This window comes from Vidua macroura, chromosome Z (assembly GCF_024509145.1).
Source record: "Vidua macroura isolate BioBank_ID:100142 chromosome Z, ASM2450914v1, whole genome shotgun sequence".
NCBI lineage: Eukaryota > Metazoa > Chordata > Aves > Passeriformes > Viduidae > Vidua > Vidua macroura.
In genome coordinates, this window is record NC_071611.1 from 1,133,725 (window position 1) to 1,159,440 (window position 25,716).

Genomic DNA, 25,716 nt, shown 5'->3' on the forward strand with positions numbered 1-25,716 from the left:
AGCTTGGATAAATGAAGAATATTTTAAAAAATTAAAAAAGTTCTAAAAGAGATGAAATGTTCTAACAAAACAACAACAACAACAACAACAAACAAACAAACAAAAAACAAAACAAAACAAAGCAAAACAAAAAAAAAAGCTGTCAGGTGGTATGTTAGAAATCTAAGCCATTTCTTTCTTTAAGAGTGAACACAAACTACAACCTTAAATGAATAATTGCTTTCAATTCAGATTCTGTTAGTTTTTTTTTGTTTTTTTTTTTTTAATCAGGCTTATAAACTAAACCAAACCAACCCTCTGACCTCACCACACAGATGCTGGAGGAGACAGCACTCGCTGAGCTCTCGGTGACTGCGGGGCAGGGGAGGAGGAGGGGGTGGTGGAGGAGGAGGGCCAGTGCTGCTCCACGACTGCTCAGCGTGGGGATGCTTCTGCCATAGCACGACGTGCCAAACTGCAGTCAGGATGTGTGGCTGCCAGCATTCTGCCCTCTCCACTTCCACAACAGTCTTGTTTAAATCAACCTGAACTCACCTGCTTTTGTGGCTCCTTCTGGGGTCCGCAGCTCCGTCATGACTAAAAGCTTCCTAAGAAAAATCCACTCTCTCCATCTTGCTCTTTTTAGCTCCAAACAGCAAATTTATGACCAGGTAGGCTGTCTGCTCAGAGATTGAAAGTGGAATGTGAAGTTTCTTGAAGATACACTAACTCCTGTCTGCTGCAGTTTCCTTTCTAGGCAAGGAGCGTGTTGTGATTTAGACATCATGTATATAATTGGTGTATATACAAACTGCAATAGCCCTGTATGTACTATATATGTATATGACTATCAGAAAAAAAAGCACATTTTAAGAGAAACTGTTGAGTGCTGTGCAGAATTATATTGGTCTATGCCAGTGGGTAAATACCTTGATTCAAACTGAGACTATAGTTCAGAGCAACTGTTACCACTGAAGGACAGACTTCAGGCTAAAAAGTGATTTTCCCCCCTTAACCGTCACCCATCAAATTACAGATATTTTGCTTGTAAAGAGCCAGGACTGTCTCCAAGCTGCAGTCCTTGTGCAGTCACCTCTGCTGTGTCTTCAGTAGTGCCTTCATCTCCCCAGGCTATACAATGAGGGCAATGCCACCAGTCTGCTGCCCATGCCCGGCAAGCCCTGCCACCCACTCACCCGCAATGTCTTTATTTGTTTTCACCTACCTCTTTTCACAAATGAATGTCCTTGCAGTGCTCTGAATTTTGTTAGTTGTCACCTCTCCCTTCTTTCCACGCTCCAACAGTCATCATGGTTTAAGAATAAATAATTTAAAGCAGGATTTAGCCTTTCTGTGAGGTGGTTTAAACAGAGAGCTGTTGCTCAGGATTCATGTTAGGTCAGCACTTTCAGGCAGTTCAGGTCTCTACCTCTTTCTGATGTAAATTATTTGGATATAAAATTCCCAATGCATTGATTAAACCTATTCTTATCACTCAGACTAAGTGACAGGTTGCTGCAGAATCTTCTTCTGCAGTGACTTCGTTGCTGATTACCACTGTAAAATGTGCTTAATGGTCTTCTAGGGGATAATGGTCCTTCACTGGCACTTTCAGGATTGTAATTTATATGTTCTTTCTTAAAAACTCCTAGTATGTGTAGATGGGAACTGGGATTTAACATCTTGATCTGTGATCATGTAGTTTATCCACTGAGATCCATCTGGAAGAGAACTCTGTATGAAATACCTTTAATATATGTTATATTTTCTGTTAGCACTTTTTAAAATTTGTATTTAAATGTTAATTTAGTTAAATTGCTATACTCAAGCATGCCTTCTTTCCTCATATTTACACTTCTTTATTTAAAAAGCAAAATGAACACAAAGCATGGCTTAGAGAAAGCTGGCTCTTCTCCAGATCTGTCTTTATTTTTAAATATTGATTATTACTTTTAGCATTTTCCCACTCTGTGCCTTCAGCTGTTTAACTCAACCACTCTTTCTCTGAAATAAGCATTCAAACAGTGGAATATTTTTATTATCCTGTCATAGAAAACGTTGTCTATGGATATAAAAGCCTACTCATCAAATCTTGCATTGAGGAGGTCTGCAAAAACACTTTGAAGTTCTTGGGGAAAAAAACCCCAGACAATAGTGACCCACAGTGATTTTTGCAAATATGATGGCTTATATCTCAGAAAAGCACTATTGGGAATAAAATAAAATAAATTAAACCATCAAAATGCCCAAATCACCAGCATTACAGAACCAACACTTCAAATATGAGTTGAGGCATATGCTGGCTGACCTACAAGAAGCATCCTGGACAATGTCCATGTTTCATTTTCACCAGAAAGTTCCTTTTCTTCTTCTTCTTCTTCTTTTTTTTTAAATTGGCATTTTGTAGCTGAGGTTGCTTATCTGATAAAGCTGCTGTAGGTGACTGTAGAAAAAGAACATTAGACCTCAAGATTTAATTTCTGCAATCTTACATTGCAAACATTTTTTTGCTCATGCAGTTTATTCCACTGGATCTAAAAGAATTTCTTCATATTTGTGAAACAGTACCAAAGTGTGGGCACGTTTTAAGCACAGTGGCTGCTTTTCATCACCCTGCAACTTGAACATTGAATTCTTTGCAGGACATGAGTCCTCGTTTGTGTGATTTGCAAAAGGTGCAAATGAAAAAGCTGCACTTGAAACAATGATTGTTTTCCTCCATTTTCAATAGTAAATGAATAAAATTGTGCAAACTTAATCTTTCACACCCTTAACTGAAAAATTAGCATTTTATCATTGCATATAAATAGAACCTAATTAAAATGAATTGCATGAACTTCCATGAAGCTTTTTCCTCAAAGTTTATTGATTCACATATATATTACAGTCATAAATTGATCTTTTCTTTTTCTGAAAGAATTTTTAGCAAGGTAGACGTTAAGTAAAACAATCCACAAGACATAGCACTGATGAGTATCCAAATTATTTCAAGGTGTGAATGCCAGTGGACAAAGACTTTCAGATTAATTTGAAATCAGAAGAAAATAAGTATATTTAAAAAGTGCTACTATACTGAAATCTTTGGGGATATTTTTTTTTTGTGGTGTGAAGTGTCATTACCTTAAGAAGCAGAAGGTATAGCTGCTGTCAAAGTTAAATGATATACATGAGTGAATACTGTAGATGAAATACTACTGCTTATAAAATATTTTTCCATTTTGAACAAATCTGTAAACGACACCTTTGTTTATAAGAAAATGCTTGTAATAGTCACTGTAATATTCAGCTGGGGATAAAAAAAAATTTGTGAAATAAACACTTTTGAAGAAATTGTGGCTCATGGTCAAAAATAGGAATGCAAAAAACAACCCCTTTCAATATACACTTCCTTCCAATTGAAACATTTCCTGGTAGTTTATAGACAGAAATTAGGAGAATCACTTTTACTTATGACACTGGAGTTTTTAGAAGTTATAACTTGATTTCAGAGGTGCTGAAATATTGGCAGCTAATTAGAAACTCACTGAGTGGGGAGTGTTATGGCCCTGAGTAAATGAGTGGAGAAAAGGAGAGGAAATGCCACCCGTTGTGCATGTGTGTAAATCACAGAAACCCAGAATGGTTTGGGTTGGGAAGGACCTTAAAGCCCATTCACTTCCATCCCCTGCCATGGGCTGGGACACCTCCCACTGTCCCAGGATGCTCCAAGCCCTGTCCAGCCTGGCCTTGGACACTTCAGGGATCCAGGGGCAGCCACAGCTGCTCTGGGCACCCTGTGCCAGGGCCTGCCCACCCTCCCAGCCAGCAATTCCCAGTTCCCAATCTCCCACCTGTGCCTGCCCTCTGGCAGTGGAAGCCATTGCCTGTGTGCTGTCCCTGCATGCCTTGTCCCCAGTCCCTGTGCAGCTCTCCTGGAGCCCCTTGAGGCCCTGGCAGGGGCTCTGAGCTCTCCCTGGAGCCTTCTCTTGTGCAGCTGAACAGCCCCAGCTCTGCCAGGCTGGCTCCAGAGCAGAGGGGCTCCAGCCCTGGCAGCAGCTCCGGGGCCTCCTCTGGGCTGGCTCCAGCAGCTCCACGTCCTTGTGCTGCTGGAGCCAGGGCTGGGGCAGCTCTGCAGGTGGGCTCTCAGCTGAGCACAGGGGCAGAGGGGCAGAATCCCTTCCCTTGGCCTTAAATGAGACTTAGATGAGGGAAGTCAATGGCAAAGGGAGAAAATACAGCAAAACCCTCAGCCCCTTTTAAAGACAACGTTGCGTGTCCACTGATTTATACATTTACTAAATCACTAGAATTATGTAGAGAAACTAGTTGAGAGATTATTTAAATGAAAAATGGGAGTCTTCACAGGATAACTTTTTTTTTTCTAGAAAATTTACAGAACTTTAAATGTGTCCCTGAAGACATATGGCAAATTTTATTTGTACACAAAATATTTTCACTGCCTTCCCTGTCTTCTGCCTGACAGCCGGGATGGTTCCACTGGTGCAATTATACAGATAAATCACACCTCAAGGTGCATTTCAACCAACAGAACTCTGCAGAGTGGGTTTTGTGGTGCAGCTTGGAGGTCCAGATTCCTGGCTGGGAGGGTGGGCAGGCCCTGGCCCAGGGTGCCCAGAGCAGCTGTGGCTGCCCCTGGATCCCTGGAAGTGTCCAAGGCCAGGCTGGATGGGGCTTGGAGCAGCCTGGGACAGTGGGAGGTGTCCCTGTCCATGGCAGGGCGTGGGACTGGATGAGCTTTAATGTCCCTTCCAATCCAAACCATTCTGGGATTCTAGGATATTTGTGCATGGTTTTAACTATTTTGTATTATCAGAGTAAACCATGGACCTGTCCTGCTGTCTCTTCTTGCAGCATCCATGGTGCTGCATCACCGGGACTGATATGTGCACATTGCAGCCCACGGAGGGATCAGTTCCTCCCACTAGTGATCAATATATGGTTGCAGGCGTTTTAGCCCTTTTATCCCCGTGTTTTTCCTGTCTGCTGTGTTTGGAAAATGAGAGCATCCAAATGCTTGAAGGTTTCAAACAGATGGGCTGCAAGCAGCTCCTGCTCACCTCCATCCATGTCCAGGGAAGCCAAAGCCTGGAATTAGGGACAGCGCTGGGTCAGCCACAGATTGTGCACGAATTCAGGGGTGCGACCCTCCACAACCCCCTCGAGGACCTTTACAGACCTCAGCTGCATCGGGGCAGGGTCAGGTTGGACATCAGGAGGAATTTCCCCATGGACAGGGAGGTCAGGAATCGGAACTGCCCAGGGAGGTGCTGGAGTGCGCATCCCTGGAGGTGTCCAAGGAGGTGGCACCGAGTGCTGTGCGCTGGGTGACAAGGTGGGGATCGGGTGACAGGCTGGACGCGATGATCTCGGAGGTTCTTTCCAACGGAGGCGATTCCACGATTATGTACAATTAACCGCAACACGCCGTAATTCCCTGCGAGGCGGGCGGCGGGGGAGCCTCCCCCCTCAGCCACCGCCGATTCGCCAAAACCGCTCGGAAAAAAAAAAAAAAAAAAAAAAAAAAAAAAATCGAACCAAGCAGAAGCAAAACTTAAAAACAAAATGTATCAAGAAGCTAAAATTACGCGTAGAAAACAACCTTAAGCAGCCCGCCTGCCGGCCGTGGCCGGCCGCCCCTTCCGCCCGCGGCGTGGCGAATGTGCGGAGCAGGCGGGCGGGGGCGCGGGGCCGGGCGCGGTGTGGCCATGGCGCTGCTGAGGGGTGAGGATCTCGTCCCGCCGCGGATCCCGGGCTCCCTGAGGGGCTCCTGAGGGCAGGGGGGGTCACGGCTTGGACGCTGTAGGGGCCCCCAAGGCGAGGCAGCTGGTGGGGCTCGCAGGAATTACAAAGTGTGGGCCCCCCCCCCCCCCCCGAGAGCCGTTCCCCGTGCCTCCCGGGGGATCTCCGTGCCCGCTCGGCCAGACGGCTGGAAGTAATTCGGAACTTCCCAAAAAACGTGGGGTCAGAGCGTGGGAATGAGGTGCAGAGGGTGGGGATGATCGTCGTAGGGTGGGGAGGGGGCTCCGAGGGTGGGAGTGGGGTTCAGAGTGGGAAGGGGTTCAGAGAGTGGGAATGGGGTTCAGAGAGTGGGAATGGGGTTCAGAGGGTAAGAATGGGGTTCAGAGAGTGGGAATGGGGTTGAGAGAGTGGGAATGTGGTCAGGGGGTAGGAATGGGGTTGAGAGAGTGGGAATGTGGTCAGGGGGTAAGAATGGGGTTCAGAGATTGGGAATGTGGTCAGAGGGTGGGAATGGGGTCAGGGGGTGGGAATGGGGTTCAGAGAGAGAATGGGGTTCAGAGAGTGGGAATGTGGTCAGGGGGTAGGAATGGGGTTCAGAGAGTGGGAATGTGGTCAGGGAGTGGGAATGTGGTCAGGGGGTGGGAATGGGGTTCAGAGAGAGAATGGGGTTCTGAGATTGGGAATGTGGTCGGGGTAGGAATGGGGTTGAGAGAGTGGGAATGTGGTCAGGGGGTAAGAATGGGGTTCAGAGATTGGGAATGTGGTCAGAGGGTGGGAATGGGGTCAGGGGGTGGGAATGGGGTTCAGAGAGAGAATGGGGTTCAGAGATTGGGAATGTGGTCGGGGGTAAGAATGAGGTTCGGAGATTGGGAATGTGGTCAGGGGGTAAGAATGGGGTTGAGAGATTGGGAATGTGGTCAGGGGATAAGAATGGGGTTGAGAGAGTGGGAATGTGGTCAGGGAGTGGGAATGGGGTTCAGAGAGAGAATGGGGTTCAGAGACTGTGAATGTGGTCAGGGGGTGGGAATGGGGAGCACAGGGTGGGGAGGGGGTGCAGAAGATCGGAGGGTGTCAGTCACAGCCTCTGTGTTCAGCACTGTTTTCTGCCAGTGTTTGGCTCCCTGCATGCTCGAGTCAGTTGTGCTGCAAGTGAACTCATAGCAAAGGGTGCGTGTGTGTCATGTAACTAGGAATCTGAATTGTGTATCAGGAGCAATTCCTCCATGGAAAGGGCTGTCCAGACCTGGCACAGCTGCCCAGCGCAGTGGTGGAGTCCCCATCCATGGAGGGATTTAAAAGCTGTGTTGATGTGGCACTTGGGGAACGTGGGTCAGTGGTGGCCTTGGCACTGCTGGGGAATGGTTGGACTCCATGGTCTTAGAAGTCTTAGAAATCTTTTAGAGCACAGCTGATTCTGTAATTCTGTGATTCTCTGTTTATGTGCAGTGACTCTCAGTGACACCTGAGCTGTCAGTGATGGGGAGTTTGTCACATCCAGGCCCTGCCTGATAGTGCAGGATAAACTCCTTAAGTTGCCTTAGCTCCTAAAAGTGTTTGGTGCAAAGAAATAATTTATACTCTACATTGTTTAAATTCTGTGACTCTTAAAAATGAGGTAAATGCACCTTTTAAGACCTGGTCTTGAATGAAAACAAAATTAAAATTTATTGCAATAGGTCTTTTTATGTATTTGACAGCACTTTTCTACTTGACAGACTGTACCTAAATAATAACATACATGTCAGTCATGGTGTGAGACTGCAGTGCTAAGGCCTGTGTAGTCAGCATTGTATTAGTTCTGATGGTTCTGCTGAGCTGGATAGCACAGAGGGCACCTTGCCCATAATAATTTGATTTTAGTTTTCTGTGCCCGCTGCAGGATTTTCTCTTATCTCAATCCATAACTCTTTCATGTACCATTCTTGCTTCTTGACTTCCTTTTTTTTATGTTATTGGTTGTTTTATAGGCTTTCAAAATAGGATCTGATGAAGAATTATTTTCGTATCAAGTGCATTTGAGATATGTTGGAGGATTAAATAGTGTTTCAGTTCCCTGTTTGGCAGCAAGTGGTTAACAAAACCAGTTTAAAAGATGTCTCAAATACAGTATTTGGTAAGGATTCAGGGTGATCTTGGCTTTCTTTCCCCAAAAGTTTTCAGATCTCTCTGCTTTTGGTACTGTTCTGCTCTATTGCAATGTTTATCACCTTGGAAAATTGCAGAGACTCTGGAATCTTTCTCTGATAATGTAGGGTAGAGCTAATTAATGGAAATTTAGGAAGAGTTGTCAAAGGACAAAGAGTCCTTTTTCACTCAGGACTTCAGCCACCCCTTGTTGTCTCTCCTGAAATTCTGGGGAGGGGGTAGCATCTGTAAGTGCATCTCCAGTCAAAATTTGAGAGGCTCTGGAGTTACGTACCCTGAGGGAGTGTCTGGTCCAGGTTAATTCAACATAACAGACGGTGCTGCTGCTTCTTCATCTTCTTCTCGTACTGGTTCTGCCCAGTCTTCTCTCTGAGTCTTGACCTACTGTTTTGTTGAGCAGCCAGAAGGTGAGCTCGGGCACAGAACTGATCCAGGTGAAAATGAGGCCCTCGTGTTCTGCTGAGTTAGTGTTCAGCTGCCTCTGTTGTGTGACCTGCCCTGGTTTGTTGGCCCCGTGGAGCTGTTGGGAAGCGGGCAGCAGTGAGCAGCCTCTGTGGAAGGGAGAGAGGTGGCGTTGATGTGGAAGGAACGTTTAAGGGCAAAGTTCCATCCTCGCCCCTGCACTGCTCGTGAGGCAACGCCACGGGGGGGGGGGGGGGGGGTGTGACTGAACAAACAATGTGGGCAACTGACAACCTGGCCAAGAGGGAGGAGAAAGAGTTCTCTCAGCTTGGTCAGGTCCCCAGGCTGGTCTGCAGCAAGGCTTTGTAATCAGTTAGGGTTGGCACAATTTGCAGGAGGCAGGGAATCCGTGGACGGGAGGAGTGGTGAAGAATGTGGGCGTCAAGGCCTGTTTTGCTGCGGGAAAGATATGCCGAGGAGGGAAGGTTTAGGTTGGATATTGGGAAGAAATGCTTTGCCATGACGTGAGCCACCGGCACAGGGTGCCCAGAGCAGCTGTGGCTGCCCCTGGATCCCTGGAAGTGTCCAAGGCCAGGCTGGATGGGGCTTGGAGCAGCCTGGGACAGTGGAAGGTGTTCCTGCCCATGGCAGGGGGGTTGGAACTGGATGATCCTTGAAGTCCCTCCCCATTCTGTGATATGAGTCTGAGCATCCTCCCTGCACATTTTAGAGCTCTACACTGTGTTCAGGTCCTTGTCAGTGGGGAACCTTGACCTTGACCAGTTTGGAATGTCCTTTTCTAGCAGTCGTGCAGCCTGAGGAGCAAATACTTGCGAGATGGAGGAGCACCCTCTCTCTGACAAAACTGCCAAGTAAACACGGATCAGATGACCCGAAATCAGTGCTCAGGAGCAGCTTAATGAGCAGGCATTTTCGTTTGTCTGCATTCTTACATCTGTATGTGTCCCTACAGTGTTACCTAAAATAGCTGGCTGTTTGATGGGAGTTGTGGAAAAGGGAGTTGTGAGCGATACGGTTCAACTGGGGGAAAGTTCACAGCCTGCCTCCCACTTGTTTTTCTGCACGTGGGAGCAGAAAGCCAGCATGACAGGCAGCCAGGAGATGTTTGCTTTGGTTCAGAGATGGCTTCCCCTGAGCTGGAATTTGTATCTACTGCTCCTGGCCCTTGCATTTGTACACAAGTGCTTGCACATGGTCTCCTGCCTAGTAAAAACTGGGTTTTCTTCTCAGGAGCCAGAAGATTCATGCTAAAGCAGTTTAGGTGGCATATATATTTCTGGTGGCAGAAGCATGAATGTTTTGGTTAGGGAATGTTTTTCCTCTTAAGCTAAAGTACTCAAAATGCATGTAAAAATGTGTGTGTTTGGGGAGTTGTGCTTTATTGTTTGATTTGAGTTTTCTTTTTCTTTTTTTTTTTTTTTTTTTGTGGAAGCTGCTTCTGCATATAAACCAAAAATCTGCTGATTTTTCTAGGATGAGGGAATGGCCTCTGCTGAAAACGCTGTTCCTTATCTGATTTTTTTCACAGGTGTCTACTACAGGATTTCCTAGATGGAAATTTCTGTCATGCTTTTAGTGCATTAGCACTAATTTCTGATGCATGTGGCTGCCCACTCCAACTCCACATTTGTATCCAACCTTGCTTTGTCGTCAAACCTCACTGTGCAAACAGGGGCATTTCAAGACTCTTCCCCGCTTTTCTTTCTGACTGTCAGTTCCTCACGCCTTCCCTGGTCTAAAGCACCACTGCCTCGTTCCATCTGGAGCTTCCCGCGTTTCGTGCTGCCCATCCTTACGAAGTTCCGCGTGAATCCGGGGTGTCACCCGCTGGAGGCCCGGCTTGGCGCTCTCCCGCGTGCGAGGCGCTGCGCCTGTGGGTGATTTCTGCCTGTGGGTGATTTCTGCCTGTGGGTGATTCCTGCCTGTGGGTGATTTCTGTGGGTGTGCTCACCGCGGGTCCTTTCTGCCCCCGCCGCAGGTGTGTTCGTCGTGGCAGCCAAGCGCACTCCCTTCGGCACTTACGGGGGGCTGCTCAAGGATTTCTCGGCCACCGACCTGACGGAGCACGCCGCTCGAGCCGCGCTGGCCGCGGGCAAGGTCCCCCCCGAGATCGTCGACAGCGTCGTCGTGGGCAACGTCATGCAGGTTGGTAGCCTGGAAGACCTGCTGCTCGCTCGGGGCTGCTCCAGGCACCCTCGGTGTGGCCCGGTAGCCAGCTGCCTCCGGCTGGCAGCCAAAGGGCTGGAAGCGAAAGGGGTCAGTAGCAGTTTGCAGTCTAGTGCTTCTTGCTCGTGCTTGAGGGGGTGTATCCCGTGTGGTTTGTGGGGTGCTGTTGGGAGCAAGGCTTAGCTTGCTTTTTTTAGTGCCAGAGGTAGTTTAAACGAGGACGAGCTGACCTCCTAGAAGTATGTATCAATTAACTGGTTAGTTGCTAATCCCAGGTACGTTTCCCTTGTTTTAATGGCGCGAGCTGTGTGACTCGGTGATCAGTGTTTTTTCACCGAGTTGCATAAATCTCTTTCTGTGTTAAGCCTGTAAGCGATTTGAGTCTATTTCTCTTGTGTTTTCTATAGGATTTTTTTTTTTTTTTTGAGTGAACTTTGAGCTGGAAGGATACATGCTTTGATTGGCAGAGACATTTGGGCAGTCGTGTCTTTTCCAAAGAGCTTGTGAGGAGGATGCTGTTGTACGCATTGCAAAACTGCAGTTACCCACACATACAAATGAGGATCTTTGTTTTAGGCAAGACAGCGAAGAGCATTCCTAGCTTTTTTTGCTTTGTATTCTGATTTCACCATTACTATTAAGGGTGGGGACTTTTAATTTGCGCTGCATGTTTCAAGGATGCAGAAGAAGCAAGTAACTGAGAACTTGGACAATAAACAAAGAAACAGACAGTATTCCTTCTTTGGATTTTCAGCTTTAAATTATTCTGTCTCCTACAGCTACCATCTAAACTTCTTGTATTCAGCTTTTCAATTTTGTAAGAGCTGTCTGTGGCCTAGGAAAGCATTGCTGCACTCAAACTTCTTGTAGTGCTTTCACGTAAAAAATAGCAATATCCTGATAAAGTTTCTTTTGATTTTGAAAGTATGTATCTTTTCCTTTGCATCATACGTCCCCATTCCAGTAGATTTTTTTTTAAATTCTGGTTTATTGGTATTGTTTGATTAATTTACTGTGAATGTGTAACTACTTCAAACTCCCCTTCTTCAGCAGAAGTGGCCTGATTAATTTTAATTTTCCTTTCCTGAACTTGCATTAGTATTGTAGCACTATGCACAGAACTTGGTCTTTGTAATATGTTTTAGCTTAGGGCACGTTCCCCAAGGGCATAGGTGTTCTCTCTGGTTTTGGGAGGCCTTCCCCTGTTAGTCTGAGCAATATTAATTTACTGTATAATAATTGCAGGTTGCCAGGCAGGATCTGCCCCGGTGTCAGCCTGCTGTGTGGGTGCTGTTTTGAAAATAAGGGAAAAATCCACAAAGCTGCTGACTTAACACACGTTCTTTAAAATGCATATTAAGACAGTGGCACTTTCAGATCCTGTAGGATAGTGTTTTCTTGAACTGAATCAAAATGCTTCTGGTGAGCGGTAGGGTTTCTGCTGACATACACCTTCTTCTGTCAGGGATGCAATTTCACCATTCTGACTTTCTATCAAGACTGTTTTTGCTTTCCAAACCGACGAGAGTGTGACAAAACCTCTTTCCTGTTCTGCCTGCAGAGCTCCTCAGATGCCATCTACATTGCAAGACACGTGGGTTTGCGTGTGGGAGTTCCCATGTCTGTTCCAGCCCTCACTGTCAACAGGCTCTGTGGCTCTGGCTTCCAGTCCATTGCCAATGGCTGTCAGGTACAAAGCTGTATTTCTGTGTCAGTCCTAGCTTTTGTCACGCTGTTAACACGTACAAACATGTCCTTTGTGTTTGGGATGAGTCTTGACGTGGATTTTTGGTAGAGATTTCTATTGTCCAGCACAGCTTTTGCAGGAGTTCAGCCACCACCGTGCCACAACCATGTGGCTGGTTCTCAAAATCCAAGTACTGTAGTAATTTTTGGTTTATTATGAGGACTGCAACAAGTGTTAGCTGGTGAAATGGGGCTGTGCTATAGTTGCATCCCACGATCCTGTTTGTATGGACTGGAATTACTGGACTCCAGGAGTCTTTCATCTCTTGATCATTGTTTACATTCTCACCTGGCTAGCTGTGTAAGCAGCAGCCTGTGCTTTTTAAGTATGCTTTTGTTCAAAGATCCAAACCTCTCGTGGGTTAAGTAGTTTATGGTGTCACTTCTCTTAAAATAGAAGAGAATCAACTTCTCTTTGAGGAGTTGGCCAAAACCATTGAGTCAGAGCACTGGGATTTTTGTTTCATTTGCTCATACGTTGCTTTTATGAATACTTGAACAAGCAGATTGTTGATTGTGTGGGATTTTTCTTTTTTTTGTTTTGCTTGGCTAAAGAATTATTTTAGGTCTGATACTGTAGAAGAAAAAATGTGGAAAATGTAGAGTTAAGGTTTCGTGTTTGCAATAATATCCACCTGACTGTTTTTCCTAATGCTTTTTGCAAAGGACATACACACTGAAAAAAATCTGCTGCAGAATGTGACCACTTTTATTTTAAAGTATGGTGGTGAGGCCCTTTTCAAAGATGGCACTTCATCAATGCAGCCAGTGCTGCTTAGGCACTCACAAAGTTTTTAGTAACTGAAGGGAGCGTCTCAGCACGTATTGCTACACACAGGTTACTAACTAGAAATCTCAAATGCACGTCAAGCTCACAGAATCATGGAACTGTTTGGGTTGGAAAGTACATCAAAAGACACCCAGTTCCAGCCCCCTACCATGGGCAGGAACACCTTCCAATACCCCAGGTTGCTCCAAGCCCCGTCCAACCTGGCCTTGGACTTCCAGGGATGGAGCAGCCACAGTTTCTCTGATGTAATTTAATTTTCTTTCATTCTAGTTCATAAATAACCTCAAAGTCCAACTCAGTGAAGCATTTGAAGGAAGCAGTATTTTTGAATGCTCTGATGGTGCATTAAAGAACTGGGGCTTTTAGGTTTCGTGTGCTTTGCCATTGATGAATTAATGTGTTTTGGTTTCTTAGTTTGGCAGCTACCTAGCTATTGTCTTCTAAAATTATTATGTCCCATTTTTTTTTAATTGTAAGGTCTCACTTCAGGCTTTGAAATGTGATTTGTATTCCTTTTGAGAAGTGTGGGAGCTCAAAGCCACAAGCACAACCATTTGTGAACCAAACCACACAAGCATGCAGATGCCTGATGTCTTTGTTCCTCTGCTCTGTCACGTGTGCACACCCATATTCTCTTCTTCCCTCGTGGATGCAATCATTCTTTGGTGAAAGGAAGAAAAAGGGACGTGGCATGAAGGAGACAGACCCCACCATTAACAGAAGGGTAAACCCTTCATACATATACACACATGGCTAAGTCTGGATTCATTCTAGGTTGGTTGCTTTGCAGGTGACAACCTCTTCTTGTTATTTTCTCACTGAAACAGCCAGCTAAATCCTAGATGTGTTTTTTTTTTTTACTGTGTTAACAGGAAATTTGCCTGAATGAGTCAGAAGTTGTTCTGTGTGGTGGGGCTGAAAGCATGAGCCAGGCTCCTTACGCGGTTCGAAAGGTTCGGTTCGGAACCAGATTAGGAGCAGAACTCAAGGTACTTCCTTTATTCTGTGAGAAAAGCACTGTTTATATCAGGATTGTAGGCATTAAACCTTTGAAATGAAATTATTGGAGATTAGACCCAGACTTTGTAGTTTAAAGCATTTATCTAGTATTCAGACAGTGTCAAAACAGTAGGTTCAGGCCATTTGGTGAAGTGTGCCAGCTTTCCAGCTTTTTCAAAACCATTTTCGAGTTCCTGTTCCATGTTAAACATACCAATAAACTCTTGGACACAAAATTTAGTTCACTTGGTACATCCTGTGCAAGTACTACGTACAAAATGTCTGTGAAGTGGAGGCACACACAGTTTAGTCAAGGCTAGTAATGTTGGCAGTAGGTAGATAGACTGGTAAAGAGCATGTATACCTCCAAGCTGTGAGCATCTCTCAATTTCAAAGTGGAGCCTTGAAGTTAAATCCACTGACAAGTAAGTTATCTTTACATTTTCTTCTGAAGATGAGTCCTAAGTGAATACTGTGGGAAATGTGCAGCAGGACAAATCAATAACATGCCACCACTTACCACTCAGTAGGCCATAACTGACATCAAAATGCAAAATGATGATATTTCAGTGTTTCAGGCCTCTGGGGTTTTTCCCCACGCTGTATTTCCATTGTGAAGATGGTGAATATGATGTCCTTGATTCTGTTCTTGTGTGGCACAGGTCCTACAGACAGCACCTTCACAAAGTTGCTGATACACCAAGTAGGTGCAACTGTGTTCTCACCATAAAGATAATTTAATTACACAGTGACAGGTGAATGGATGGGTTCTCTTGCAGAACTTTACTGCTGACAGAGATAACAAAACCCATCTGAACTGACTGGGCTTGCCTTTATCAGGTTGAGTGAAGGTAGACTTGGGTGTCTTCTCCCCTGAGATGTTATACCCTCAGAAACCTTTGACTCTAGTTAAGGGGATTTTACCTGACAGTAGAGAAAGAGCTAAAGAATCAGTAGGCTGTTGTGCCCTCTCACAGTGCCTCCCATTTCCTTCCTGGCAACCAGGAAGTTTGCTCACAGGGCTCTAATAAATAATTAATACAGAAGCTGAAATATTAAAAATCTATTTTTAAAGCTTTCCCCAAGCCTCAGTGGAGATTTAATTAGAATAGCACACAAGAACTTGCACACTGTTTTTCAGTGTGTTCATTCTAATAAATCGGTAAATTATCTGTAGGTAACCTGAATTAATTCTACAAAGAGCCATTAGTTTCTGAGAGACTGCTGAACAGCTAGAAGCTGTCAGCAATAAAAAATACTATTGCCCTGCTTTCTGATTTCCTTCTTCCGTTGTTCCGTGCAGCTGGAAGACACGTTGTGGGAAGCCCTAACAGATACACATGTTAAAATACCTATGGCAGTGACAGCTGAGAACCTGGCTGCAAAATACAGCATCTCCCGGGAGGACTGCGACCGGTACGCGCTCAAAACCCAGCAGAGGTGCAAAGCTGGTGAGTGAGTCGAGGAGTGGAGGTGTTTGTGCGACACTAGTTTCAAGTGTAAGTCAGTTTTGAGCATTGATTCAAAGTGTTCTAAGGTTTTCTCTGGCTCTTGGTGCTCGTGTCCTTCTGTTTGCATGCTGTAATTTGTGATTTTGTTGGCCCCCGCCGTGGCGCTCTTGCGGGGGTTGACTTTGAAAGTGTGCTGTGAGGTGTTGCACCCCTCAGAAGCTTTAGTGGGAGCCTCTTTCCTCTGCCTTCCTGTGCCTTCCTCAGGGACATTCCACAGCTGTTGAGGCAGCCAGCACCACTGGCCAGTCGCGGGTCAGCTCCTGCCTGAGCAGGATTCGTGCTGGTGAATGTCATTTGTTGGTGCCCCTCTGGTGGGATGCAGCATTGTCCCAGGCATGGCTGACTGCACTCCTTTCTTTCCTCTGCACGGCAGAGCAGGCTCCCAAAGTGACCCACAATCCTCCCTGTGTGCCAGCATGTGCTGTAATTCATCTAAATCCTTCTGCTTTCTTTTGCAAATTGAATGTTGTTCTTGAATGCTTGGACAGTCAGAGCACATGGAATGTGAAGAGGGGATATTTGTTTAGGAGCTGTGTTTTAAACTGTTCTCTGGCTGGTTTACATGCCCAAAAACATAATTCAGAGGCATTCAGCTCTGGGCCTCCAATGTAAGAAGGACGTGGAGCTGCTGGAGCCAGCCCAGAGGAGGCCCCGGAGCTGCTACCAGGGCTGGAGCCCCTCTGCTCTGGAGCCAGCCTGGCAGAGCTGGGGCTGTTCAGCTGCACAAGAGAAGGCTCCAGGGAGAGCTCAGAGCCCCTGCCAGGGCCTCAAGGGGCTCCAGGAGAGCTGCACAGGGACTGGGGACAAGGCATGCAGGGACAGCACACAGGCAATGGCTTCCACTGCCAGAGGGCAGGCACAGGTGGGATATTGGGAACTGGGAATTGCTGGCTGGGAGGGTGGGCAGGCCCTGGCACAGGGTGCCCAGAGCAGCTGTGGCTGTCCCTGGATCCCTGGAAGTGTCCAAGGCCAGGCTGGACAGGGCTTGGAGCAGCCTGGGACAGTGGCATGTGTTCCTGCCATGGCAGGGGGTTGGAGCAAGATGGACTTTAGTGTCCCTTCCAACCAAAACCATCCCAGGTTTCTGTGACTCAGTTACTGTGAAGTTTAGGCTAAAATCCAGTGGAATGTGCAGTGGCCATCCTGGGACTCAACATACGTTGCAGGCCAAAGGTGAATATAAGAAAGGAAAGATAAGTAGGAAAGGTGAATATAAGAAGGAAAGAAGTGCTTTTTGTAACTTTTCTCATCATTTATTACTCTTCCTGCTTGTTCCTCTTGTTACCTAACTCCTGCCATTCCTGGAGCCTTTGCTAGAAACTGTGTTTCTTGTTTTCTAGGATTTTACCTTACTGTTTTTATTTCTGCCTGTGGGACCAGGTCATCTTATCCCTCAGTAAAGAGAGAGCCCCTGTGTGTAATCAGGAAAGAAAAAAGTTTTGAGGAATTTATTGAGAAGACGTGGCTAAACAACAGCAGATCTGACCATTTCAGTGTCTTAGTTTTAAATCTCTGTCTCATGTTATATTAGGCAATCTGGCCAGATGCTTTTTTGGGCATCTTAGGTACCTACAATGACTTGAATTGTTTTAGGCTGTTTAGGCAGCTGAATCCATTCTGAGATCCTGGCTTGACAGTGAGAGCCTTTGGAGGATCACCTTGAACAGGATTTTTATTGATATACAGTATCTTATCAACAGAAACAATGTGGCTCAAGAGGTTTTTTGCACATTCTCTCTGAGTGAGATTTACATCTTGACCATCTGAGAAATGACAGAGCTGTAAAATAAAGCAGCAATAAAGGGGAATATGTACTAAAAATAAACCCAGCAGTTTACACCAAAAAAAAACCAAACAAACCAGAAAGAGGTCAGCTGTTTAAACTGAAATAAAATTTCAATATTTGAGACTTTCTTTGGAGAAGTTTGAGAGTGTACTTCTACAGTTTTTGCCCAATTTCTTAAAATAACAAAAACCACAAAAAACCCCCAAAAAAACCCAAAAAAACCCAACAATAACTAAGCAAAATAAAATGTAAGTGTTGCTGTCCCTGAACTTCTGGTTTGAATAGAGCAGGAAGCTGTGTGCACATGAAAATATGATTGTTGGTCATGCTGGGCAATCATCTTGATGTTTCTATATTGATGTTTCCTTCTTGTGGTTGCAGCTAATGATGCTGGCTACTTTAAAGCTGAGATGGCACCAATTGAAGTGAAGACAAAAAAGGGTAAAGAAAGCATGCAAAAGGACGAGCACCCCAAACCCCAGACCACCATGGAACAGCTGACAAAACTCCCATGTGTCTTTAAAAAGGATGGAACAGTCACGGCTGGGAATGCTTCTGTGAGTGCATCAGACCCCTTGGGTTGGGCACGTGTCCCCTCTGTGGTTCTCCAAATTTATTGCCTCTGTTTTTAACCTCTCACCGAGTTGGCTGTCAGTGGTGTCTCCTGACAAAGATGACTTCTAATTCTGCAGCTAAATGCCCCAGCTGACTCTCCCAGCCCCGTGCCAGGTGATCCTGGCAGGTGCCAGGGGATCCTTCAGTCAGCTCCTAAGTCCTAAATTTGGTTCTGTGGGTTGCCACTGATACTGCACTGAAGCATTGGCATTTCCTCTTCAGCCTCGAGCTGTACAGTTGGTGGCTGCAGTGGCTGTGTAGCCGCTCTACATTTTTTGGGGGGCAGTGGTAACTGAACTTACTTGCTTTAAACCTATATATATTTTTTTTTTAGTGGGCATACTGCTGCTGTTTTTCTTTGTACCACAGCTCCTGTCCTCTCTCCCCCAAACCACATTTTGCTCTTACCCAGAATATACTCAGTGTTTAGCAGCATGTCATTGTGGACTGCTCCTCTCACAGTCATTATCTTAATTAATTGATTAAAGTTATTTGGGCCAGATGGAGTGCTGTGATCATACAGTCTGAATTCATGCCTAAAATAGATCATAGCCACAGTTAAGTGTGGGTGTCTGTAAAGTATCTTTTATAATTAATAGCACATACATTATCCATTATTAACAGTGTTCTTGCAAGTCAGCAGAATCATATTTCCAATGCAGGGAAGACTTATTTTTCTTTTCTAACACATTGGAATTCATTAAACATTTATCTGTATTTAACTTTCTTTCCCCAAGATTGTTTTCTGTTGTTTTGAAGAAGCATTGTTAAATGTTAGTTATAGTACCTTTGACTCAAGCCCCTTTTGGGGGTTTGGTTTAAAGAGTGTGAGGATTTTTTTTTTTGTTTGCTTCTTTGTATTTTCTCACTAAGAATGCTTCTCTCTTACTGCTAGGGTGTGTGTGATGGAGCTGGTGCAGTCATCATTGCCAGTGAATCAGCACTTAAAAAGCACAGTCTTACTCCTCTGGCAAGAGTAGTAGCTTATCACTCAGCTGGCTGTGACCCTTCCATCATGGGCATTGGTAAGCTGCAGTAAAGCACATCATTTTATGGCATCAAACAGCACTAAAATGTTCTTGTCATTGGGAGAGAGGAGAGGAGAGGAGAGGAGAGGAGAGGAGAGGAGAGGAGAGGAGAGGAGAGGAGAGGAGAGGAGAGGAGAGGAGAGGAGAGGAGAGGAGAGGAGAGGAGAGGAGAGGAGAGGAGAGGAGAGGAGAGGAGAGGAGAGGAGAGGAGAGGAGAGGAGAGGGGAGGGGAGGGGAGGGGAGGGGAGGGGAGGGGAGGGGAGGGGAGGGGAGGGGAGGGGAGGGGAGGGGAGGGGAGGGGAGGGGAGGGGAGGGGAGGGGAGGGGAGGGGAGGGGAGGGGAGGGGAGGGGAGGGGAGGGGAGGGGAGGGGAGGGAAGGGAAGGGAAGGGAAGGGAAGGGAAGGGAAGGGAAGGGAAGGGAAGGGAAGGGAAGGGAAGGGAAGGGAAGGGAAGGGAAGGGAAGGGAAGGGAAGGGAAGGGAAGGGAAGGGAAGGGAAGGGAAGGGAAGGGAAGGGAAGGGAAGGGAAGGATGATTCACTGTGCTCAGGCTGGTGCTCTGAAGGTGTTTGTGTGTCCTGCTGTCCATCCCTCTGTGTCAGTCCGTCCCTGTTGTGCAGAGGGACAGATTTGCTCCTCAGTATGGCAGTGTCTGACTCACAGGAATAGCACGAGCATAGTCCCCCAAGGCTCTTCTTTATTCCCCTTTTTTACTGCCTCTTTTAGTCAAGAAAACAAACACTCAGACATTTTTTAAGAAACATTTTCTCCTAAAATTCACTTTCATTTGCTGTAAACTCTAAATCCCTTGATAAAATGTGTAACTGAGTTGCCTGCCTCAGCTCTTGCTGATGGAGTAGTGTAACCTTTCAGCAGTTACTCAGTGGCTCAAGCTGCTTGGATCCCAGGATATGCAACTGTTCAGGTATTACTTGGAAAACCAAACCCTTTCTTGGTTGCTCTAGTCCCATATTTTTTTTGTTTCCTCATTAGGTATCTCTTAGTGCAAGCAGTCCCTCAAAGCCAATCCAGACACCAGAGGATTTTTCCCTTCGCTTTAGTTTGCAGACAGCATTGTATCCCAGCACTGCTTTTCCTCTCTGTGTTCCGTTCAGAGGAGCTGTTGTTGGCAGGTTCTGTGTGTCAGTAGAAATGCAAATGAGGCATTGTCAGATTTGTTTTCCTGGTCAGACTGCCTCACTGACACAGCCTTCAAAGCAAACGTGGAGGGAGGGTTTTCTTCTCTGGACTTGGTGCTGGCATTGTGCTTCCTAAACCAGCCCATTCTCTCCAGTTCAGGCAGCTCTTCTAGCTTGTTTAAAAACTTCATAAATCATATGGAGGATCACTTAGTATCCCTAGTCCTTCACACCACAGCTTGTCCCCAGCAGCTCAGAGAGAAAAGATGAGTTTCATCGACATGGCAGCAGCAGATCTGACAAACAGGAGCTCAGTCTGAGCCACTGTCGTTTCACATACTGGTGGCAAGTCCTGTCTCACAGTGTTCAGTGAGAGAATTCATTGTTTTAAAAAAGAGAGAGGGGGGAAAAGTTTACTTGGCTGTCATTAGGAGTCTTTGTGTTGTCCACATGAGACCCTCCCATTACTCTCATGCGTAACAGGCATACTAAAATCCTTCCCTAATAAGATGCATTTAGTCTGGTGTTAAGCTGCCTGGGGCTCCCTGAAACTCCACTGAGCTCTGAACTGACCCCTTTCTTCTTTTAATCTTTCTGTCTCTTTGGTAATTTACTTATTTTTATGTTTTTATTCTTTGATAAAAGCTCTGTGTTTTCAACACCATTTTTTGGCAGTGTGATAGCATTTAGAATTGTTGGTGTTTTAGAATTGAATGATCAGCCACCACCCAACATCTCAGTATGTTTGTCCTACAGGCACGTACCTGATTAACCCTTCCAAATTCTCTTTGAGTGTGTGTTTCCTTAGGGAGCTGTGTTTGGGATTAATTTCCCTTAGTAGTTTATATTAGGTTATAGAAGGCAGGTTTCTTGCAGAGGACAGTATTGTTGCCAAACTCTTAACAGTCTGAAACCCAAAATCGTACTTTCTGCAGTTGTCCAAGACCTGGGTCTGAGGGAGCATTTAATTTTTTGGAATAAACTAATTAAATGTTTGGCTTTTTACTAGAAGATTTTCAGATATATTAAGAACACGAAAACAACGTTACCCATAACTAACCACATGAACAGAAAACTCCAGAGCAGCCTGTATTTTTCCTATTTTGTTTCCCTGGAGGCTGCAAGTTGTGAGGAAAGAATAAATGGAACCAAGAGTACTGGGAAGGAGAATGCCTCAAAACCATTGTGAAGTTGTTTCATTTACCTGGGGACCGTCACTTCTCTTGACTCAAAAGTTCTCTGTGCAGCAGTAGTGACCCTCTTAGCTTTCACTGGCTGTATGTTGGCAAAGAGGCCAATTAGTTTTGAGATTTAGGAGCTCTCTTACCACCTAATAAAGCAGGTGAGTGACATGTCCAGAATTCATTGTCTGTACAGAAGCTCATGGGAGGGGTTCTCATGAGGCTTTATAAATTTCCCTATGTAAAACAAGTTTCTATATAATTAATTTAATATTTTTTTTATGTAACTAACTGCATATGATTTCCAAACAGGCCCTGTACCTGCAATTACAGAGGTTTTGAAGAAGGCAGGACTGACCCTGAAGGATATGGACTTGGTAGAGGTGAGATGTTTTTACAGGAGCAGTGATTTTACCCCTGATCTTTTTAGCAGAAGGATTCCACTCATGCCTTGTAGGTGTTCTTGCCTGTCAGGAGCCTGCCTGACCTCTGTCCATCCAGTTTCTGCTGCACAGTCACTACAAAAATCCCAGGCACGTGGACGCTGGAAATGGTGTGATCGCATTCCGTGGGAAAAAATACGCTCATGTGACATGACGTTTTACTCCCTTGGCTGGACTGCTCACGTTTTTAATCAGTGATACATGTGGACAGGGCCTTCTTCTGTAGGAGCAGCAGGCTCTTCATGGACCCACTGCCTCAGAAAATGCTGTACTTTTTTTTTAGAAAATACACCTCATACTTGCAGCAGGCTCTTCATGGACCCACTGCCTCAGAAAATGCTGTACTTTTTTTTTAGAAAATACACCTCATAATTTCTTAGTGTTTGAATTTAGGTGTGTTGGATTGACAGACTGTGCATTGGCTGAGCATGCTGTTATAAACACAGCATTAAACGTTTCTCTCAAAAGGACCAGTTCACCTCATTTGATCTTGTTTGCACACATGCTGCTGAAAGCTGGTGTTAAAAGTTCTGTCCTTTCTTTCTCTGGTGCTTTAGGTAAACGAGGCATTTGCACCTCAGTATCTGGCTGTGGAGAAAGTGTTGGGCCTTGACCCTGAGAAGACCAACGTCAACGGAGGTGCCATCGCCATCGGCCACCCTCTGGGGGCCTCGGGGTCACGGATCACAGCTCACCTGGTGCATGAATTAAGGTATGCACACAGACAGCAGCTGCTCAGCGTGGCTGCACTGCTGGTGGATGGATTTATGCCTGCTGGATGGATTTTGAGCACGGATACCATGTGACTAAACTCTTCCAGTCAGCCAGCCTAAAACTCTCCTGGCTGGAGTGGGCCGCTTCCTGTACGGATTTGCCACCTCTGTGCTGCAGGGGAGGTCCTGCACGTGCCTCACATTCCATCCTGTTTTCCTGACAGACTCATTAGTTCACCTAGATCTGATCCAAGCCCACAGGAACCTGTGGGAAGGCTTCCTTTCTTTTGAAATGGCCTTTGAGCAAAGTCTCTTCTTAATGTGGTGCATTTCATAGAATCACGGAGTCCTAGAATGGCCTGGGTTGAAAGAGACTTTAAAGACCATCTCATCCCACCCCCTGCCATGGCCAGGCACACCTTCCACTGTCCCAGGTTGCTCCAAGCCCTGTCCAACCTGGCCTTGGACACTGCCAGGGATGGAACAGCCACAGCTGCTCTGGGCACCTTGTGCCAGGGCCTCTCCATCCTCATTGCCAGGAATTCCTTCCCAATATCCCATCTAACCCTATCCTCTGACAGGGCCTCTCCATCCTCATAGCCAGGAATTCCTTCCCAATATCCCATCTAACCCTATCCTCTGACAGGGCCTCTCCATCCTCATAGCCAGGAATTCCTTCCCAATATCCCATCTAACCCTATCCTCTGACAGTGGAAGGCATTCCCCCTTGCCCTTTCCCTCCAGGCCCTTGTGTGAAGTCCCTCTCCAGTCCTTTAGCTACTGGAAGGGGATGCTTTAGAAGACTTTGTTGTCACCTTCTCTCTCCTTTAGCCCCTTTTCAGAAATTCTGGCTCTTTTGGCTTGCTTGATATGCTTAGCACCATTTTAATCTGGATTTTCCTTTGTTTTTCCCTCTCAGGGCAGAGATCACTGTGTCTCTTTGCTTGTCCTTGCAACACTGTCTTAGTGCTCAGCCATGAAACTTCAGATCATTTGCACCTTGCAGAAATCTGTTTCTTGGAGTGTAGCTGTAGGAAACCTAGCATTTAAAAATTACTCCAGAAATGTTCAGGTGGGGTCTAGTGGAAGAAGTTTTCTGCCTGTGGCAAGGACTGGAGCCAGATGATGTCTAAAGTCACTGCTCAGAAATATTTCAACAGCACTTGAGACTTCGTGGCATTTTGCTAGAAAAATAACAACCTACACATTCTAAAACGTCATCCTCGGTGACACCCAGCTGGTGGCTGGTTTCCTCTCATAAAATCAGGGCAGGAGCTGCTGTGTCTCCCTGCAGGTAACCCATCTCCCCTGTTGCTGTTTCTGAGCAGGCGCCGTGGTGGGAAGTACGCGGTTGGGTCGGCGTGCATCGGCGGTGGGCAAGGCATCGCTGTGCTCCTTGAGAACACAGCCTGAAGCCTCCTGGGCACTGCAGCCTGGCCTCAGCTGCTGATTCCTCCTGAAACCTGCCTCCTCTGACAGCAGAGCGTCGCTGCCTGCCTTCCCTGCAAGGTAAAGGAACAACTGAGAAGTCAGAATTCTGAACAAAAGAGATTCATTGATGTCTTTCTAACTAAAGGAAGTGCAGCATCAATATAATTTCACACTGATGAAGTATTTTCTGAAAGCCTCTTTTCAATCAATCTTTTCATCTTTTTCTGTAGGCAAAATTATTTTCATTTCCTGAGGAAATTGCCTGACAAACTTTCACCCAACCTGCCTTAAAATAGCAGTCAGTGCAGCTTTTTAAGCAAGTATTGCTTAAACTTATTTCAGCTACTGACACTGTCTGGCACATGTGCCTCCTTTGTTATCAGGAAATGTGAAAATGAGACTTTCTGAAGTATATATTGATTGTAGATTGATGGCTATTAACCTGTACCCTGCTGTTCTGCAAGGGAAAAGAACAGAAGCTGAAATTTTCATTGTGCCTTCCAAAAGAATAATAAATATAACACATAAAGAAAAAGGGCTTGGTGTTCTGTTTGTTAGTTTGTTTTAAAAGTGAATCACTGTGAGAATTGCTACTTTTGGGAAATCAGTGTTGGGTTTTGGAGAGAGTGTTTTTTTCTGGTTGGGGAATAACTGGTGTTCATTAGGTAGTTTCTAGAGAACTCCAGCAAACCTGCCAGCCCTCTGAGAAGGGGCATGGCTGCACCTGGCCTGCTGTCACAGAGTAACTGCACGCATTCAGCATCTCATTCTTAAACTCCCTCTGATAGTGCCACCCGTATTTCTTGGGTCTGTTGGTGTGGGGCTGTTCTTGGCCCCACAGTTTGGGAGGTGCAGCTCCGAGGAAGCTGCCTCAGAGGCAGTGGAGTTCGAGTCATGAATCATTTGACAGAACCAGCATGACATGGGGGTGAAATGAAGTCTTTGTGCTCACTGGAGTCCTCCAGGCTGCCGTGAGCAGCTTGCAGCTTGCTCTGCTGGGCGTGTCTGCATCAGGTCTCCACTCACTGGAGAGAGCCCTGTCAGAGACAGCACACACCTCTCCATAGCACTGGGACAGCAGCAGAGACTTCAGCCTTTAGTCCTGCTCATCCTCTGTCCACTGTCAAATATTCCTTACCTACAACAGCTTCTTGCCACTCTGCTGGCATGAGAGGGTTGTGAAAGCCAGGCAGTTACTCAAACCTGTCTGCCTAGCCTAGCAGGAAATTCAGGTCAAGGCAAGTGTTGCTACAGCTGATGGATAACAATTGAAGTATGCTGATCACCTTCCCAGGGGTTTTCATGGGTGCAATGACTTTAACAACTTAGAGATATTTAGCACTGTTTATATGGATTAAAAAAATCTCCAACTAACCCAGCTGCCGTAGGGCAGCAAACCAGATGTTTATCTAATACAGTATCTGTTTTCCTCTTTCTACTCTTATCGTAGTAAATTAGGATTACTGGGATTTCACTGCTCAAAATACATTTGCCATGTGGATTTTGCCACATCTTTTGCAGGAGGATTTTTATTCAATAACCCACAGTGCCTTCTGTAATAACCAGTAACTAATTCCCTGTTCCTTCTTAGAATCGTAGAAGCAAGGAATAATCTGAGTTGGAAGGGACCCACAAAGATCACCCAGTCCAGCTCCTGCCCCACACAGCTCCCCAACAATCCCACCCTGTGCATCCCTGGCAGCGCTGTCCAAAGGCTCCTGGAGCTCTGGCAGCCTCGGGGCTGTGCCCATTCCCTGGGGAGCCTGGGCAGTGCCAGCACCCTCTGGGGAAGAGCCTTTCCCTGATATCCCACCTAACCCTGCCCTTAGAGAGTTTCATGTCATTCCCTCAGGTCTGGTCACTGGTCACAGGGATCATGGATGGG

General features: G+C 45.9%; 1 protein-coding gene across 3 annotated transcripts; it reads left to right on the top strand.

Moving 5' to 3' along the window:
* Positions 1–5,636: 5,636 nt before the first annotated feature.
* ACAA2 (acetyl-CoA acyltransferase 2) lies at positions 5,637–24,368 on the top strand. Of its 3 annotated transcripts, XM_054004250.1 has the most exons (11): positions 9,170–9,222; positions 10,002–10,159; positions 10,265–10,431; positions 12,014–12,142; positions 13,861–13,977; positions 15,291–15,438; positions 17,666–17,841; positions 18,795–18,924; positions 21,557–21,627; positions 22,245–22,399; positions 23,729–24,368. In XM_054004250.1, exons 1-11 carry the CDS (start codon positions 9,185–9,187, stop codon positions 23,811–23,813), a joined length of 1,374 nt encoding a protein of 457 aa, XP_053860225.1. In that variant the 5' UTR covers positions 9,170–9,184; the 3' UTR covers positions 23,814–24,368. The 3 variants fall into 3 exon arrangements, with proteins under 3 accessions (XP_053860226.1, XP_053860225.1, XP_053860224.1); XM_054004251.1 differs by lacking the exons at positions 9,170–9,222; positions 10,002–10,159 and adding an exon at positions 5,637–5,700; XM_054004249.1 differs by lacking the exon at positions 9,170–9,222 and having other exon boundaries at positions 9,868–10,159.
* Positions 24,369–25,716: the final 1,348 nt, after the last annotated feature.

What these genes read in the sequence shown, in the direction of transcription:
- ACAA2 (XM_054004249.1), top strand. Translation starts at nt 9,883, where the DNA reads ATGCATGTGGCTGCCCACTCCAACTCCACATTTGTATCCAACCTTGCT. An exon ending in CCATTGCCAATGGCTGTCAG is followed by an intron (nt 12,143 to 13,860) that starts GTACAAAGCTGT and finishes CTGTGTTAACAG; the next exon opens with GAAATTTGCCTGAATGAGTC. An exon ending in GATTAGGAGCAGAACTCAAG is followed by an intron (nt 13,978 to 15,290) that starts GTACTTCCTTTA and finishes TGTTCCGTGCAG; the next exon opens with CTGGAAGACACGTTGTGGGA.